Source organism: Schistocerca gregaria, chromosome 8 (assembly GCF_023897955.1).
Source record: "Schistocerca gregaria isolate iqSchGreg1 chromosome 8, iqSchGreg1.2, whole genome shotgun sequence".
Lineage (NCBI taxonomy): Eukaryota > Metazoa > Arthropoda > Insecta > Orthoptera > Acrididae > Schistocerca > Schistocerca gregaria.
This window is the reverse complement of record NC_064927.1, coordinates 435,427,348-435,447,838: the sequence shown is the minus strand read 5'-3', so window position 1 is coordinate 435,447,838 and position 20,491 is coordinate 435,427,348. Positions and strand designations below refer to the sequence as shown.

Below are 20,491 nucleotides of genomic sequence, written 5' to 3'. Positions count from 1 at the left end.
GCTTCATAGCTCATCAATAAAATTTCATTTTCATTTGATCCCAAAATCACTTGCATTCTGTAAGCGAAGTCTTCTCATACAGCAAAATCAGTTTCCTTAAGTTGTTGGACAATGAGCATTTTGTAGGGATGTAATTTTAATTCTTTATACAAAATTCGTCTAATTGATTCATGATTGATTCGTAACTCACTAGCATGACGTCTAGCTGACTGTCCTGGGCTACCCTTTCAACATTTTCTGGTGTCGTTACTCTGCGTCTCGGGCCAGGATGCTTCTTATCCAGTATGTTTCCAGTTGATCTGAAGTTTTCCACCCAACTGAGGATTGTGTTATGGCTCGGAACAGCTCCATGTCGACCAACATTAAACCTCACAAGAAACAATTGCTGCGTAGCAACAATAGACTCACCACTTTTTGCGAAACTTTCATAGACAAACACTCTATGTTGCATGTCCCACTGCTCCATAGTGACTGAATAAATGAAATGGCATCTTTTGTGCATCAGAGCTATCCCCACCACGACCACCTCCCACCACCGCGCCCTCAGTACTACGCAGTTCAAAGCCACCCTTCTCCCGTGTGCCACCCTGTACATACTGCACAAACTCCCCAAAAGGAATAGGAAAAAAAATGGATCCAGATCAGAAATCAGAAATTAATGTAATATGCAATTCCAACATTGTAATACTCTCCTCCTGCCCTCCCTGCTGCCCAAATCCAGTCACATCTTTGTTGAACATCTGACACTTATTAATTTAAACATGTGGATGTGATTACAGAAGATAGGGCAATCACAGCTTGGCAACAGTCACAACCTGCGCAGAAAATAAATGAGTAAACATTAACACTGCACTGAGTGCTGAATAAGTGAGAGTACAGTACTACTTGTCTTGTGAAGTTTTATAACAGTGAGGTGTAGTAGGAAAAACACTGATGAGGCAGCATAAGAAAAAATTGGTTAAAAAAGATGAAAAATTGGCATGTAAATGTGCAGCCAATTTTCCTTTGACCTTAAGCTGTGGTAATAACAAAGGAAAAAAAGGGGTTATTTGCAGAATAAGTAAACAAGAAAAGAAAACACCAGAGTAAATTGTACACCAGTTTTGAATCAAAATACCAAAATGTGTAGATATATTGTGTATGCATATTTCTGGAATAACACAGACCAGAGCACTTTTAAAGAAAAGCACCTGGTGAAGAACACTCATCAATTATTTAACAGAAAAACATTAATATATGTTGATTATAACAGCTGCTGTGGAAAATGGCCATGCAAACAAACATATATATTATCTTTTCTTTCAGAATACAGGCCACATTAACAAGCCAGTGAAGGTTCTGCTCTGTACTGATATAAAAGTCAATGCTCCAACAGAAAGTGAACTCGAGCCTCTTGTATCTGTTGTACATCCGTATATTTGTGATCAAGGTAGGTAATTGCAGTATGGCTAAAATAAGTTATTGACATAAACAGAAAGGGAAATTCAGATATACTTATTATGTTTATCTTTGTAAAGTGTTTGCCATTTGTTGTAATAGTAACGATAGGTTATGTACCCAAAGATTTCTAAACAAAAGGAAAGTTTCTGTTGGGTTGTAAAGATTGCATAGGGAGATAATGTAGTAAGTTTGCTTGTAAGGTAAAGAAATACTTAACGTTGAAGTGTGCTAAAACATCACCAGAAGTGGTGGGGGAAAGTCTCCATGTGAGTAACTAGAGAATTATTGTGATGTATAACCTATAATATACATTGATGAAAAACTCAGCCCAGCGGCCGAACAGTGTCCAGTTGCATGCAGCCGAGTGGAAGGGCATAAATATTAAGACATTTGCAGTATCTCAGTGCTTTCCAGAGGGTGATGAGTGTGACATTTTTTGCAATTTTAATACTTGCCACCCAGCTGGAAACCAGAGAACTTTAGCTTTTCATCAGTAGTATATGCTAGGAAAGTCTACATTCTCTGCTGACTTGCAAAAAAAAAAAAAAAATTTGCAGCCTAAGTGGAAAATTGCTCAGTCCTTTAACAAATTGGTGACTTGGTATTGTGAAGATCATATATCACAAGAAGCAGTTCCAGTCTTCAAACAAGACATATTTCGAAATGGTGACTTGAGTGTAAGAAACACAATAAATTTCAGTGATGTGGTTGTATGCAGACATTTTCACTATTTCCACTTTGAATTGCAATTTTTACCTAACACCCCAATACTTGAATCTTGTGTTGAATTGTGAAAATTGATTGTGTACTGTAAGACAGTGTTACAGTGGAAGAATGAGAATAGTGCTCTACAATGTTGAAGCAATCCTTTTTTTTTATCCTCTGTGTAGTGAACTAACATATTAGGGCTTATTTGTTATTTGTCAAGTTCCATGAGACACGCAAGATGAAGCTACTTGGTTATGAAATGAGTAATGTACAGAATTGTGATTAGAAAAATTGTTAACAAAAGAACTTGTGGTGTGCATACTGTAAGACCTTCGGTACACACACCATCAGATTATTTGAGTTGTCGCTCTAGCGAAGTAGGCGAGTGTCAGTAATATGTCTCGTGGTCTTATCGTGGCATGTTTATCTTCTGCCATTAGGTCAGACGATAGAAATGCCACTTGTACGCTTAGAGTAGCAGATTGACGGTGACCAACTTTAAACAGAAGGTGATTAATTTTCACACACATTTATTAAAATAATAACAATCATAAACCTTACTCAACTTGATTCTGGATGCTATTTACAATTGACAATCTGAAGTTCCTTTGGTCTTGGTACATTAATCTTATTCTCACATGTCTCTGATACTTGACAGTGTTTATACATTTCTCTTCATTGTTATATATTAAAAATAAAGATTCCAAGACTTACCAAGCGGGAAAGCGCCGGCAGACAGGCACATGAACAAAACACACAAACACACACACAGAATTACAAGCTTTCGCAACTGGCAGTTGCTTCGTCAGGAAGGAAGGAAGGGGGGGAAAAATGAAAGGGTGTGGGTTTTAAGGGAGAGGGTAAGGAGTCATTCCAATCCCGGGAGCGGAAAGACTTCCCTTAGGGGAAAAAAAGGACAGGTGTACACTCGCACACACACACACACACATATCCATCCGCACATACACAGACACAAGCAGACATATCGTACAGGAATATGATAACCTTATTAGGCGCAGACTGAAACTTGACTACAGACTAATGCAGATTAATGCAGACTAACTAATCGGAGGTCTGTACACTCGTTATAATACCTCGAGCATTCGGGTATCACTGCGCGAGTGTGATCCGCAAGGAGAAAAGGTTCTACGTTAGCAGCAATCTCATTGGCTGCGTTACATATTAATGCGCAGATTGGCGGAAGCAGAATTTGGTCCGTCTCTAAGACAGCGCCATCTCGTAGTACGGAGACGGACGAGTGCTGCACCTGCGCTGTTGTGCTTAGCGGGGCGCGCTCTATTGGGAAAGTTGTGTACGCGCTGACTATGCGGAACTATGTACACAACAGAACTAAAGAATTAATGAAACACGAAAAAATTCATTGTGTGTACACAAATAAATAACACGTTGCAGAAAAAAGTTTTCAATTACTGCAAAAACATCCTGTAAAGAATAGGAGTGTACTGCAAGGAAACCTTTCAACTTATATTTTGAAGACTTTGGTTTAACACTCAATTTTTTTCCAAACAGTGGAAAATCCAGGATGGAATGATAACAGCATTATGAAAAGGGATAGATCGCTACTCACCATATAGTGGAGATGTTGTGCCGCAGTTAGGCACAGCAATAAGACCACTGAACTTAAGCTTTCAGCCAAAGTTGCCGAGGCCGAATTGCAAGTGGTCTGGCCTCTGTGGCCAGAGACAGTGGCCATGTATGTGCAGGTTGTTCTTGCAGGAATATGCATATGTTGTCTATTTTACAAGAAGGCCATATGATTGAAAGCTCACATGTTTAGCAGTCTTATTGTTGCGCCTGTTTGCGGCACGTCATCTCCACTTTATGGTATCGGTCTGTCTTTTTCATAATATTGTCAATTTTTTCAGCTTTTCTGGAACTCTATTGAAAATAAAACCTGCTGAATGCTGCACACTTTTCTGCGCAATGCTTACAGAAGTGTTATCCAAGCATATTTGCAGGGATTACAGAGTTAAATTTCACACACACCTGACCAACAGCCTGCATGGAATTTGCTAACTGACACATCTGATCTGTCTGACTTCCGTTTCTGGACTAAGAATATTTCTGGTGAATCCAATGAGTTGCTCCAAAATGTGAATTCATAGGAGATAGTGAAAGTAAAAAAGTAAGTTTTTTGTTAAAATATCAGATTTTCAAACTCCATTTATTATGGTACATTACCTTGATGGTTCTCCACGGACCTTGAGCCTAGGCAGCATTGACTGTCTGTTTCACAAAATTTACATCTGTCCTTTGCTATTGTCTCTCGTTTGCCTTATAAAGGGTGTGTTTTGAAAGGGGCTTCTTTCTATCTGCCTTTGTTAAGTTACAATCTAAATGACAAAGAACCAAGCAAGAAAGCAAGAAATGATTTAAGTGATTGACTTAAACAGGCTCACCTCTATTGCACTCCGGGACATAAAAATTATATGTAACAGCCATGTTTGAGGTAAATTGCATGGCTCTTGAGGTTAGCTCCAGAACACCTTAGACTTTGCTCTGGGCAGCTCCCATGTATCCAGGGCCTGTTCTACATCTACATAAGTACTCTGCAAGCCACTGTATGGTACAAAGCGGATGGTACCTTGTACCACTACTAGTCAGTGCTGCAGGCTCTGGGCCAGCACAGCTCCTCAGCGCTGTTTGTAGTGTTCATCACAAGTCACAGCTGTAATCGAGGCTCTGGTTGCCTGCTAGTGTGTGTTAACAGCTGTTATGTCTTCATTGACAAGGGTTTGTTAGAGATGGAGCACAAGCTCATATTGGGGAATGGTGGGGAAGTAAATTAGGCTGTGTTCTCCATGAAGGAGCCTTTCTGGCATTTGCCTGAAGTGATTTAGGTAAACCTAAGTTTGCATGGCCCGATGGGAATTTTTGCCACCTTTTACTCAAATGAGAGTCCACCATCTCGTCACTTCATCGCCTCTCTTGGTTTGTGTAAAAAGAACTAAAATTATTATTCTCCTTTGTTTCAGGATCTTGTGGCGAAAGGTTCTATAATCCAAAAGATTTTCTGTTGCACTTACAATGGCAGCACAATCAAGTATCCACCTTGACTTGCCATATATGCAAAGCACCCTGTCTGAAAGCTGCACGCCTTGTATCTGTAAGTATGAAAGGATATAGAATTCTCCACACTTAAGTAGCTGACGAAGTTTCTTCCACTTCCTGCTTTTTCTTTGTGTGTTTTTTGAGTTAATTTGTGCTTAATTTCCTTCATTGTCATCTGTTTTAATAGTATCCCAAGATTTCCTCTGTATGGTTAAGAAATTACTGAGTCATCAACGTTGTGATAGTCATGAGAGTATTTTGCAGAATGGTTCATCACTATGAACAATGGTACATGAAAAATCAGAAAACATCTAAAATTTATGCATAAAAGAGAGTTATTTTGAGTAGTCTCCAGTGTGACTCTTAAGTGACCAACAGAAATTTGGAAAAACGATGTTAACTGTTCCAAACAATGTTGGTGACTGTAAATAAGTACTGCAGAAAAGCAGGATAACAATTAACACTCCTAAGGGGCTAAAGCAAAAAATGATTTATAGAAAAAAATATCAGCATTGGACTGATGTGATGAATCTGAAAATATATTAGACTATATTAAAAGGAAAAAATGAGCAGGATTCATCGTACAGTTTAATTGCAGTAAATGTAGTGGCGAGTGAGAGATCTTGACAAGAAGAGGACAGCATGGAATAAACTAAGTATAAAGAAACAGAGCAATTTGCAGTTGCAGCTTTGAGCTAGTGTAGTCAGCAAGAGTATGGGACATTCATTTTTGGTAGTTTCTAATATTAACTCTTGTCTATTGAAAGCAGTTTGCAGCTGATAGTGGGCGATGACCCGATTGTCTTGGAAGATAAAGATAACTTGCTCAGTGAGGGACTGAAAGTGTGTGCCAGGTTGAGGTTGAAAGTGAAATGTTACCTCTTGTGGACTGTACACCCACCAACTTCTTCCCTACATTTTGAACTTGGCAAAGGCTCTACTGTATTTTTACCTGCACTAGTCACCCTTATGAGTGAGAATATGGTGAAGAGTGACATGGCCATAGTGTGATGTTAGTTTCCTGAATCAATCTTTCACTCTCCAGTGAAGTGTACGCTGATGTGAAAGTTTCTGAGAAATACATAGTTTATAAATGAAAGTAACAACTCACCAAATAGTAGTGGTATTAGTCGTTGACGGGCTAATAAATAAGATTGAAAACTTTGCTAGCTTCCCTTCCCCTCTCACTACTGGGAGTAGAAGGGTTGGGGTAGCATGGTTGGTGGCTTAGAGGCAGGCAGCAGGGTTATGAGCTAGAAAGGCAAGAGTGAGAGGCAGTAGGTGCACAGAAAAGGAATGTGGTGCAGGGACACAGGTACCAGTGAGTTCATCCAGTGCAAGGTGGTGGTGGTGGTGGTGGTGGTGGTGGTGGTGGTGGTGGTGGTGGTGGTGGTGGTGATAATATGGAGGAGTGGATTGGGAGGCCATGACAGGACAGAAGACTGCGGAAGGTGATGTAGGTGCAGACCGAGTGAGTGTAGGTCCTGGGACAGGGTGGAGGTGAATGAGGGGCACAGGGACTAGCGAAAATAATCCAGGATTATGGGAATGAAGTATGTGTTGCTAGGACAGATTGCTTCTATGTGGTTCAGAAAAGCTATTGTTGTCGATGGGGGTGGGGGCGGGATCCAGATGGCACCTATTGAAATCAAGCATGTTTTGCTCAGCAGCATGTTACACTGCTCAGTGGTCAAATCTCTTCTTGGTCCCCGTTTGACAGTGGCCATTTGTTTGAATGGTGGTCATTCCCATATAAAAAGTTTTGCAGAAATTGCAGCCGAGCAGGTGTAAGACATGGCTGCTTTCATAGACCCTGCCTATGATGGTATAGGATAATCTTAACTGGACTGGAATAAGGTGCACTGGGTAGATGAATCAGACAAGTCTTGCACCCAGATCTTCCACAGAGAAATGTCCCATGTGGCAAGGGGTTGGAAGTGAATGTGGCACAGGGATGGACCAGGATGCTGTGTAGGTTGGATGAAGGTAGTGGAATATCACTTTATAGGGATGTGAAGGATTGTGGATAACATGTTTGTCACCTCTGGGCACGTTGATAGTCCATGTAGGATATGGTGGCTGACGTGCAGTGACCATTTTTTGTCCAAGGTGCTGATTGAGCCCCTTTGTTCGGAAGTGGAGGCCAACATTATTTGCCCCCTTTCGGCCGGTCAGCGATGACAGCATTGAGGCACATGCCCTGCAATCTTTGTTAAACATTTTTAGAGAAGGTGTTTGGTAAAAAAAAAATAATTTTTACTTTATTTACAGCTTTATATGGCAGTTTCATGGTGGTGGTGGTGGTGGTGGTGGTGGTGGCGTACCCTTCAATTCGTTAATGGTCGTAGTTGCTGTAATATTTGATGCATATGAAATTTAGCTAGAGCAGAGAGCAGCTACAAAGGTGGGTGAAGGTCAGATGCACAAAAGTATGCGGAAGTGTACCACATGACTCTCAGCCAATCGCGCAACAGTGACATTATTATCTTCATTCTGTGCGGGTCGTGCTGTATTCGGAAGTTCTGACTGTTTATTTCAATCATTGTGTTCTTTGCTGAGTGCCGACTGCCTTCATAATGTTCATTATGAGTTACGGTAAGCAGTCGTGCCAAGTGCTACACAAACAGGCAAGAGGAAGTGTTCCATGTGTACCAATACTTCAAGAGACAATCTTCCGCTGAATACATGCTGGCACGAGGCGCGGGTCGCGCCTATGCCAAATGCCAGGAGCACACAGCTGAAGCCTTTGGTATTGGTTTGAGGGCCGTTCAGAGGATATCCAGCGAAGCTAAGATCTCTATCCAAGCCTGTGGGTCAGCTGTTTTCAAATCATCAGGGAAGCAACACAACCACAAAAAAGAAATGGGAGAGCTAGATGATTTTGTGAAAAACATTTGCAGCGCATAGTTTTTAGCATGTATGCTGAAGGCGAGTATCCAACAACAGAGAAACTAGTTTCGCATATGAAAGAAGCTGAAAATTTTAATGGGAGCAAATGGACAATGTTGAGGGTACTGAAAGAAATGGGGGTTCAGATACCAGAAAATGAACCATGGTAGGAAATTATTAATGGGACGAGTCAATATTGCGGCTGCAAGGACTGTGTTTTTAAGAACAATGCAGGAGATCAGAGAAGCCGGAACATTTCAGATTTATTACTTAGATGAAACTTTCGTTCATCAGAACCATGCAAGGGCTATGTTCTGGAAAATGAGCGATGGGTACGGTGGATTAAAAGTTCCTGTTGGTAAGGGTAACAGAATTATAGTGCTTCATGTCGGATCAGCAGATACTGGCTTTTTCCCCAGGGTAAGCTGATTTTTAAGGCGTCTAAAGCTAAGAATTCTGAATATTACCACTCTGAAATGACGTACAGCATCTTCAAAAAGTGGTTTACCCAACAATTAGTGCCACACATTCCTGCGTCTTCAGTTATAGCCATGGACAATGCCAGCATCCACTCAGTTCAAGTGGCCGTGCGGTTCTAGGCGCTATGGTCTGGAGCCGAGCGACCGCTCTGGTCGCAGGTTCGAATCCTGCCTCAGGCATGGATGTGTGTGATGTCCTTAGGTTAGTTAGGTTTAATTGGTTCTAAGTTCTAGGCGACTGATGACCTCAGAAGTTAAGTTGCATAGTGCTCAGAGCCATTTGAACCATTCAATTCAAGTGAACAAAGCTCCAAATACGAGCTCCAAAAAGGCAGACATTATTGCATGGCTGTCATCTAACAGAATACCTTATAACTCGTTGCATACCAGAGCAGAATTTGCTATTTCTTGTCAAATCAACACAAGCCTGCATACAGAGTTTGAGACAGATGAAATTGCAAAGCAGTATGGACACCGTATCATTAGATTACCCCCGTACAATTGCCATTACAACCCATCTGAGCTGGTATGGTCTCAGATGAAAGCATAAATTGCAGAAAAGAACAATACATTAAAAAGTGCAGATATTGAGAGACTTACACATGAGACCATAGACATCATCTCAACATCTGCATGGGCAGCTTGTGTAAGATGAGCAGAAAAACTGCAAGACGAAGATTGTTGTTTCGTTCAATTGAGTACACAAACTATAATACCATAGCAGGTTGCACAATGAAAGAAAATTAGCTTTAAGTAACACATTAAACAATCTGTTTCTGATGCCCTTATGGTTACAAATTATTAAAACTTGAAAATGCTTTAAGTGTATTCAATCACTTCACTTGCCTAATGTAAGCAATGCAAAAGTTTCTTTGATTAACAAAACAAATCCTTGTCGTTCGAAAGACGGAACATTAAACACTGTTAGTATTTAAAGAAAGATTGAAGCTACATCATTATTACTGACAAAATGTTGTGTGTATTGCCTTGAAACTGAAGGTCTTCCGTCTGTTTGCTTTACAAATAAACTGTACTTTTGTAAGGGATCCGCCTTGAGCAAAACACAATTTTTTCTTTTTGTGCCATCACCCAGAGACGTTTCATTGAGGTTTCAGCATCATCACTGGGCTTTAATTTGCTTTCTGTTATACAATAGGAAGAATATACGTTACTACTTACTTGTAGATAAATTGAAGTTTTTACAAATCTGAAAACAACATAAAGTTTTGCATATATATCTTGCTACCACATGCAGTGGTTTTCTTGGTTTTTTGTGTTTTTCTTTACAGCTGTTTTACTTTCATAGACTTTCGTCTTCAACCATATAGAATTTAATGTAGAGAAATTATTTATCTCAATATTTTATATGATTGGGAATGTTGTGATTGAGTTCAATATTAATTAATTCTATGTGGAAGGTTGCGTATGTGCACGTGCGTAAGGATTCTCGTTACTAAGAATGTATTTCTTAAAGTTCACTATGGAACGATGTTTATGCTAGCTGACTCAGTGCACGAACAGACGGAAGGAAATTGGTAGCGTCGCAACTTATCTTCCCTCTCTCTATGTGCAGAACGTGACCCTCACCCGCCTTTGTAGCGGCTCTCCACTCTTAACATATTGAATTTTTATTTAAACTTGGGTGGAGGTCTCTGTCATCAATCTACAGAAAATTTATCTGATGCAGCACATTCATGTGCAGTCACGCGCACCAGCTGTAGAGCCAGAGTGAGATATCTGCAGCATTCCTCATATTTCACAAACAGTTTGAGATACTGAAATGAGATTTTGACAAATGATAGAAAAAAAGACTATTTTGTCATATAGTTATTATGCAAAACTTCATCATCTGCCATGTTATTCCACTAAATGTAAACTTTTTCGATGAAAGAATGTAATTTTTAAGGGCCATTGATAGTTGGTGAAACTAGAAATGCTATGGATTTTGGAACAACATAAGTGAAGACATTACATGTTTGTTTTTGTTCCGAGCATATGCTTTTTCATAAGCTACAGACCTTACTTTTCCACAGTCGTGTGCACATCATGTTAATGAGGTGATACTGTGTAGTCTCCACTGTTTTTCGGCAAAAGAAGCAAATTTTAACATGCCGACAAGAGAAATGTATAGGTGATACTCAAAAATTGTCACTCATGATGATTCTCTTGAAGTGGTTAACAAGCCAAGTGAAAATAAATTGCTGCCTTTGTTCCATTTTCAGCAGATTTCCTTTTAGATACTAACCAAAGCGGAGGTGACAGATCTTTTTGAATGGTCACCATGTAAGTTTGGGCGTGGAGGGGCTCCACTTAATATTTACAAAAAAAAAAAAGAGCATAGGCTTCAGTGTAGAACGGCACTTCACATCCAGCACTCGGCATTTCCCCTACAGCACCTGCCCTTAACTCCCACCACTAGTGCTCTCCTCGCGCGTGTCCTGCCGACTGCGCATCTGCCAGCCATGTCATTTTGTGCGGACTGCAATAGAAGTCTTGCTGAAGGATATGATTCAGTGTTTACAGTCTTTGATGATATGATGAGAAATGTGTTTATTTGTGGCTGGTTCTTGGGACAAGTAGGAGGGAGATACCAGCTGCTCAAGTTTTGGAGTTCCATCATGAGGTTTGCCTGTACAGAGGAGCTCATTTGGTGAGGGTATTGCCATTGGGAGATAAGGGTGAGTTTGGGGGTCAAACAGGCAAAATTTTGATCTGTCGTGGAAAGAATGAAAGATTGTCAGGATTCCTCTTTTTTTTTTACATTTATCCTAAGTAGAAATGTTTATACAATAACAATATGTACTTTTTTATGTCTTGACTATGATATTCAATCCTTCCATGTGTCTGTTGGGAGAATGGCATTTGTTGGTGTTGTTGCAAGGATTTAGTGAATGTGTGCAACACTGTATCCAGAAGTAATGTTTGGGAGGCACTAAGAAAGGAAGGGGGTAGGGAAGCAGACTGTACTGAGGATAATAGAGTTATGCCAGGGAGGTGTAAATTGTGTGAAAGTGGGCTGGGGGAGATCAGTACAGATGAAACAGAAAAATAGCCTTACACAAGGAAGTGTGCTATCTCTGTTGCTTTCCAGAATGTTGATGGTGATGGATGACATAATGACACAAGTGGCAAGAGACAGTATAGCAGAAATGTTATTTCTGATGAGTTGATACTGTGGAGGAATAACAGTGAGGAAGTACAGAAGCAGTTAGATTTTTGAGAAGTTGTGCAAGAGTGTGCTTAAAATTTAATGAAAAAAGTATGGACTGATGGTCACAACAAGGAAAAAAGGATAAAGTAAGCATGACACTGAGTCAGGAGCAACTGAAAATAGCAGAAACCTTAAAGTATCTTGAGAGCATAATACAGGAAAATGGAAGGGATGGCTAAGAGATAAATGAACAAACAAGGCAAGCTGATAAATTTAAGAGGAATGTGAGAGATATGGAACTCAGAAGTATCCCAGGAAAATGCTGAAATATTAAATGTATTATTTACCAATCCTTTTGCATGCTGCAGAAATCTGGGTCATGAATCAAAGGTAAAAAAAGTAAGGTGTCAGCAAGTGAAATGAAATTTTTGAGAAGTCAGGTAGGTGTAATGTCAGATGGAAAAGATGGGAATTGAGTGTGAGGGAGATAACATCCGAGGAAACCCTGCAATATAAGATTGAGGTGAAAAGATTAAAATGGTGTGGATATGTAAGAAAATGGATGATGTGTGTGTGTGAGGGGGGGGGGGGGGGGGGGAGGTTCCTTGTAAGATAGAGTAGATGAAGATGGAAAGCAAGAGCCCAAGGGACTAATAAAACGTGTGGAAGAAAGCATTTGGGAGATAGGAGAAGACTATACTGGTAAGACTGAAGAAGCTGGAGAGGCTTGTGTTCCTATCAGACTTTCCCAGTGGTGGGACTCTGTACAAGATGACGACAATTACTACTACTACTACTACTACTACTACTACTACTACTCTAAATTATAAATATTGGCTTTTTTTTTTACCTAACCCAGTTTGGTATGTACACTTGCTTTTTATTTTTGTTAAAAATTAAGTGTTTACTTAAAAATGTGGATTCTTATCATAAAGCAAAATATTTATTAATTGCAGAATTAACCATTTATTAATTTCCATTTGTTTCCCAGCACTATAAATTCCATTCGATTTCATTGTATCAATGCCGGCATTGTCCACATGGGGCAGAGACAGAAGAGGAAATTCAGCAGCATCTATGCAATATGCACCATAATTTACCAGCGCTTGCAGTGCTGCGTCATTATGAACCCACTAAGGTATGTTCAACATAGTTGTATTATGTGGTAATTAACTGTCAGTTTTTCTTTTTATTTTCGTATCATCATAATGAAGACAAAAGGATATTCTTTAGCTGATGTAGGACGATTATTATTTAGAATTATTTTTTTTTATACTGCCTTTGGGCAAAGATTTTAGTACCAAAGAGGGAGTGTTGTGTGAGGTATAGTGCCAGAAAAAAATTAGTACACCTGCAGGAGGATCTGCAGCGAATTGACGCATGGGGCACGGAATGGCAATTGAATCTCAATGTAGAAAAGTGTAATGTGATGCGAATACATAGAAAGATAGGTCCCTTATCATTTAGCTACAAAATAGCAGGTCAGCAACTGGAAGCAGTTAATTCCATAAATTATCTGGGAGTACTCATTAGGAGTGATTTAAAATGGAATTATCATATAAAGTTGATCGTCAGTAAAGCAGATGCCAGACTGAGATTCATTGGGAATCCTAAGGAAATGCAATCCGACAACAAAGGAAGTAGGTTACAGTACGCTTGTTCGCCCAATGCTTGAATACTGCTCAGCAGTGTGGGATCCGCACCAGGTAGCAGTTAATTCCATAAATTATCTGGGAGTACGCATTAGGAGTGATTTAAAATGGAATGATCATATAAAGTTGATCGTCGGTAAAGCAGATGCCAGACTGAGATTCATTGGAAGAATCCTAAGGAAATGCAATCCGACAACAAAGGAAGTAGGTTACAGTACGCTTGTTCGCCCAATGCTTGAATACTGCTCAGCAGTGTGGGATCCGCACCAGGTAGGGTTGGTAGAAGAGATAGAGAAGATCCAACGGAGAGCAGCGCGCTTCGTTACAGGATCATTTAGTAATTGCGAAAGCGTTACGGAGATGATAGATAAACTCCAGTGGAAGACTCTGCAGGAGAGACGCTCAGTAGCTCGGTACGGGCTTTTGTTGAAGTTTCGAGAACATACCTTCACCGAAGAGTCAAGCAGTATATTGCTCCCTCCTACGTATATCTCGCGAAGAGACCATGAGGATAAAATCAGAGAGATTAGAGCCCACACAGAAGCATACCGACAATCCTTCTTTCCACGTACAATACGAGACTGGAATAGAAGGGAGAACCGATAGAGGTACTCAGGGTACCCTCCGCCACACACCGTCAGGTGGCTTGCGGAGTACGGATGTAGATGTAGATGTAGATGTAGGTAGGGTTGATAGAAGAGATAGAGAAGATCCAACGGAGAGCAGCGCGCTTCGTTACAGGATCATTTAGTAATTGCGAAAGCGTTACGGAGATGATAGATAAACTCCAGTGGAAGACTCTGCAGGAGAGACGCTCAGTAGCTCGGTACGGGCTTTTGTTGAAGTTTCGAGAACATACCTTCACCGAAGAGTCAAGCAGTATATTGCTCCCTCCTACGTATATCTCGCGAAGAGACCATGAGGATAAAATCAGAGAGATTAGAGCCCACACAGAAGCATACCGACAATCCTTCTTTCCACGTACAATACGAGACTGGAATAGAAGGGAGAACCGATAGAGGTACTCAGGGTACCCTCCGCCACACACCGTCAGGTGGCTTGCGGAGTATGGATGTAGATGTAGATGTAGGAGACAATGTTGATTTTGATTCGATGAAAGCATATGCCACCTGGGAATAGTAGATGTACTGATAGTGGCTTCAACATCATCTGTCAACTGATAGCAGCCACCAGAGCACCATCTGTGTCTACCCTATAACAGGGAACGCTCACAGCCGGAAGGCTCATTGTGATGCAAATGTGTGAAGCAAGCAGGCAACCATGCCACAGACACATTCATGCTTCCTACAGCTTACTGAGCCCAGGCTTTATGGTCTGAGGTGTGATAAGCCATAAATCTTGTTCACCTTTGGTGTTTCTGGAGGGGATGCTAACCAGTTTTTGGTATGTTCAGAATGTTGTTAGACCCATTTTTTGCTGTTATTGCAACATGAAGGTGACATTGCTCCAACAGGATAATACTTGCCCACACACTGCCTGTGAAACTCAGCCTGCTCCGCAAGACTTGGAGCAACTTCCTTGGCCAGCACGGTCTCCGGACTTGTCTCCAGTTGAGCATATGTTGGGTATGAGGAGACGAGAAATGACTCATGTGACTTGTCAACCGACAACACTTTAACCAACAACTCTTACAGAACTATGTGAACAGGTTGAGTGGGCATGGCATAATGTATCCCAGGACAGTATTCACCATCTGTATGATCGACTGGATGCCAGTCAGTGGCTGCATTGCTGCCTGTGAAGCCTACACCATGTACTAATAAGGGTGTTTCAGCAGAACAACTTGTGCTATTGATCCGTAAATGTAATCGGTTCGTGTACTCCATACACACTGTTGCAAAAATAAATTGTGAGTGAACTGGAAACCTCTAAAAGGGTGTATCAGTTTTTTTCTGGCGTCTTATTTGCAGTGTTTTTTTTTTAAATAATTTTGAGACAAAGAGGAATTGAACAATACATGAAAAATATGTGAAAGACAGGTGAATATTGTGTATTATAGCAGTGATACAACATTGGGTATATTTCTATAATTGATGTGAGTGTAGGAGTGTGTTTTTAATGTTGTTATGTACCTTATTTTATTAGATCTGTCTTGTGGTTGTAGAGCATTCTACTCTGACTGAAATGTATAAGTGCTCCTACTGAGTAGATCCATTACATCCTTTTCACTGTGTGTCTGTTTCTGCGATCCAGCCATTCACAATAAAGATATTGAAATTTTCAGTATCCTTCAGAGTGTATCAAAGGAAGAACGTATTTAGTTTCAAATTGTAACCTTCACTAATGACTTACAATTACCAAAAGCATGAGTGAAATGTGGTGACGGTATATGTGTTTGATGTAATGAAATGGTGGGCTATTTTCAGAGGAATCTGATTTTTGGTTTGAAGTCTTTAAAGTGCTTTGCCTGTTAGATTCTCAGAAATAGACTGCCGATGGCTGTGAAACCTTGGATAATATGGAAGATTTATTAATTGCCATGCTTCCAATATCTGACTTGAAACTTTGATGATTGTGTCAGGGCAAGTGGTAGGCTGAAGGTGCAAAATGTAGAACTGATTTATAACAAGGAATAAAATTAGCTCCAAATTTTGCAAGTTGCCTTTGTCAGTTGAGTAATGTGCTACGCTAAAAAGTCTCTTTTACTGAATGAAATTGTTATTGAGTTACTGTGTATTCACGTGTTGATGAACTATGGAGTGTGGTTCCTAATATTAATTTTTACTGTAAGTCCATTGAATTTAACAAAGGAATGTTTTGATGATTTGTCGAGCACAACATCTGTTACATTTATTCATTGTACTTTGTTGCAGCAATCTGCACTTGGTGGTGATGTTAACCGGCTAAAGATAGTGAATTTGGACCAGTCTGTATCGGGTGATGTTATAAGCAGACCTTCAGAGTCAGCTCCTGTTGCTGGAGGAGTGGTGACAAGCATTCAGTCTGAAACGAATTCCCAGGAAGATGATGTTGGTACAAATCAAGCTCCACGGGTTTTATTCAGTCAAATGACTGAAAATGAGATAATTGATGCTGTACAGAATGCTTCATTTGAAATTGTAGAAAATCAAGAAACAGAAGCAGCTCAAGAGAGTGAAGTTGCTGACATTCGAGGAATTGCCCCTGTGCCATTACCAAAAGACTCATCTGCATTGCAAGAAGCAAATATAAAAGGAGAGGTTTCCGACAGTTCTTCTTGTAAGGAACAAGCTGTGGAGAATAATGATGACGATGATGATGATCATGATGATGATCATGATGATGGTGTGGATGAGGATGATGATGTTCAGGTACTTTATTATCAGCTTGCTACGAAGGGTAAACAATGTAGTCATGTGGCTTGCAAAGGTAGCTGTAAACATAGAAAGTCACACACAGGAAAAGAATCTCCAGTTAATAAGTTGAAGAACTCTGTGAATGAATTAATAAAAGAAACAGACAGCCAAAATTCATCTGATTCAGTAATCTTATTGACAAAGTCATGCCCAGATACTACAGCAAAAGAAAGTGAACTTGCACAAGAACACACAAACTGTGAAGCATTTCTTGGGTCCACACCAAACAAATTTACTACTAAAATTTCCATTCAGAATGCAGAGAGTGGATCTAACATTGATTCTGAGTCTGAAACAAATTCTTGCGCAGAGTCTGTGAACACTACCTATGGTGCAGATAAACCACAAACAATCCAGGCCTCTGAGGGATGTGCCATAACAGAGGACAGTGTAATACAAGGAGACCAGCGGAAACAGTTTGTGGCCTCGGGTCTTACAGGAGAGGACTTGTATTTGTGTGGCAATGCACGCTGTGAATACCGGGCAGCAACAGCATCTCAGTTACGGGAGCATTTATGTGTGTGTGATTTGTCACGTGAAGGTGTTCTCAGGTGTCCCCATTGCTCTCGCCCTTTCAAAGCTTTCAACACATTGGTCGACCATCTAAGAACCCATGGTGTACCACGATACTCGTGTGCTCTGTGTACATACCGTGCTACGGCTCCAACAGCTGTTGCCAAGCACCTCAAACATCAGCATAAAGTGTCCTGTACAGAAACAGTACCAGTTGACCGTTTTCTCAATAACCATGAGACGGATATGTTTGTAGTCTGTCCAAAGGTAATATTCAGTTGTTTTTGGAAAATAACTAATAGTTTTACTTTAATTTACTACCACGATACTTAGGAATGCCTTCTAAAGATGATTTTGTTGCTTAGTACTGTAAATAAATTATTTCCTTTGTTTTACTTTTAACGAAAAATTTTCAGGGCAATTACATCTTTCACCTGTGTGTTTATCTGTAGTACTGAATGGCAGTCAGCTCACGGTGCTCTGGTGATGTTAGGTGGGTTTCAAAACAGTGGACTTGTCAGCACATTGTCTCTCTTATTACTGGATATGTCCCAGCAGGCAGTAGTGGTTAGTGCGATATTGGAACGTTGCTGTGGGGTTGGTGGCCAAATCACTTAGATTGTGAGAATGGGTGAGAATGGTAGAAACCTTTAGGAAAAACTGTCACCTATAAATTTTCCTGCCCACAAATGAAGCAAATGGCTGCTGAAATGGTACACAAAGTGGAAAAGCTCTATGGCATGTCCCCCATCCAGTTGAATAAGGCTTTCTCAGAGTTTCTGATCACTGACTGACTTCAGTTTTTTGTAGCTTCAAGTGAGAGTTCCATTGATTCATCTCACTTTTAAAAACATCAACTTGGGGAACTAAGGTTAGGTGGAATGTGTTGTGCTAATCCCTAACCCATTCAATAATGTATCAGTTATTCTGGCAGCCACGTTATCTGGATTTGGGCTTTCACTATGTATGTGAAGATAAAAATTTTAGAAGAATACCAAGGAAGCTTTAGGCCATGTAGAAGCTGCCCACAACTGGTAATCACTTTCAATTTGGTAATGGGCTGCTAAAGAAGAAGAAGAAGAAGAAGAAGAAGAAGAAGAAGAAGTCATTACCATTGCAGACTTCGAGAAAGCTTATAGTTGTGTACACACATCTTCAAAGATGAAGATACTAAGGAATTTCAGGCTCCATTCCAAATTAATGAAAATTATAAAATTAACACTTCACAAACACCAAATCTAAAGTAAGGTTCAGAGGAGAAATACCTGATCTGTTTATGATTGAAACAGGATAAGACAGGGAGATGGTTTATTGCCATTACTTTTCAACTGTGGTGTGGAGTACATGATGAGGGAATGGTACAAGGAAAATCCTAAAAATGTAAGAATTGAAACCTAGGAAGATCAAATAAACTTAAATTGTTTGTAATTCAGAGATCACTTAGCATTACTAGCAAAATAACGTTCAAGAAGCTAGAAATCAAATAACAGGCCTACAAAATATAGCACAAAAAATAGGGCTCCAGATGATTATTCAAAAAGACTGAGATAACAGTAGCAGATCATCTAGTAATCAACCACATAGCAGTAAATAACAGGAAATTAAAAGCATTGGAACAGTTTAAATACCTGGGAGAAATTTTAACACACAACTTGGATGTGAAACGTGTATAGCAAGAAGAACTAATAAAATTAATAAAGCTCAAAAATTAACATGGTCTACATACAATAAAAAAGTCTCTCGATCAAAACGAAATCAAAACAGTGTAAGTTGATGGTTCAACGAGAGGTGACATACCAAAATGAAACTTTTCAAATTCACTTAGAGAAACATAATGGGCCAAATCCTAAAAGTAGAGAGAAGAATAACTAAAACAAACATAAATAAGAAACATCAAAGAGATGTACAACGGTGGTTAGTGCCAAATGAAGTGGTACTTTAGCAAACTGGAGCCCATTACAGGTACTATAGGACATTACCCCCACCTACATTATTGAGGACACCAGAAACCAGATGACCAAGAAAAATTATAGAGAAACTTTAGAACCTGATGCAACAGGCAAGATGGATATAGGAAATCAGGGAAGATATGGAAGAACTAGAATTAACCCTAAACAATTTGCAAAACAGAAAATTTAAAGACACTGAAAAACATAAAAAATAATATGTCAACCAAAAAGAGAGACACGACCTACAATAAAAAGGGTATTTCTGTAGCAATAACAGAAAACCTCAGAACAGTGGATGAAAAAGTACTAGGTAATTCGAAAAGAATAATTACTGAAGGTGACCAGAAAATGATTGACTGAAGTGCTCCAGTGAGGCTGTAAAAGCAGCAGCAGCAGAAGAAGAAGAAGAAGAAGAAGAAGAAGAAGGTATTGTAAATAACAGAAAGAGGAGCAATAATAGACCATGGCTGCGTACATTATCCATTCATTTTCAGTGACAGTTAAACTTGAACGGAAGGTCAGTTTGCCCCCCCCCCCCCCCCCCCCCTCCAATGACATGGGAAGGTGACAGCAAGTGTACTAACAAAGTTGTACTAGCTAGAAAACCACAAGTTTGCTTCAAAATTTCAACTTTGATCACTATTAAAAGATACTACACAGGTTACATAATCATTCAGGAGACAGATAAAGAAATTAGACAAAGAATGTCATTTTATTGTGTTGCTTTGATAATAATAGATCAGTAACTATCCTCCTTAAATTCTTAAGGTGATTTGAGTAAAAGTACACTTAGAGGTGTGTTAGGAACTAGGCAGAACCATGAGAGCAACTTGTGACTTCTCTTCAGTCTATAATCCATTTAGGTCCTTCAGTTTTTGTTTGGGAGATTTCACTCTTTTACCTCACCCTGTTTGAAGCATCTATACAACAGGCTTCCTTGTATACAGGATTGGGTAGGAATAGTTTTTGTATTGAGAAAAAAAAAGAATTATCTCAAGTTACTTCAGTCTGAAACAGCTTCACAAGGGATACCTTTGTGACCATTTCCTAATTTTTATGTTATTTTTCCTTTCTATGCTTATTTATTTTTGGCTGACACACCACTGATATCCTGCCAGGTTGTTTCATGTAATAGAATGGCTGTCACTCAAAAGCTCAGTTGTAAGTAACTGTCTTTGCTATTTCAGTCAGTAGCATACTCTCATGGTAAAGTGTTACAGATGACGCTTTTTATTTGTGAATGATTTTGCAATCATTTGTTCGTCCTCCAACATCATTAGAA

General features: G+C 39.8%; 1 protein-coding gene across 4 annotated transcripts in view; it reads left to right on the top strand.

Annotated features, from left to right (window-relative positions):
* The window catches only part of LOC126285456 (uncharacterized), a 133,955-nt gene that overhangs the window by 64,550 nt on the left and 48,914 nt on the right, over positions 1-20,491 (top strand). For all 4 annotated transcript variants that reach the window (XM_049984857.1, XM_049984855.1, XM_049984856.1 and 1 more), the window contains exons 10-13: positions 1,306-1,429; positions 5,145-5,275; positions 12,731-12,877; positions 16,226-17,527. In XM_049984857.1, the coding sequence (XP_049840814.1) occupies positions 1,306-1,429; positions 5,145-5,275; positions 12,731-12,877; positions 16,226-17,527 (1,704 nt within the window). The remainder of the gene's footprint in view (positions 1-1,305; positions 1,430-5,144; positions 5,276-12,730; positions 12,878-16,225; positions 17,528-20,491) is intronic.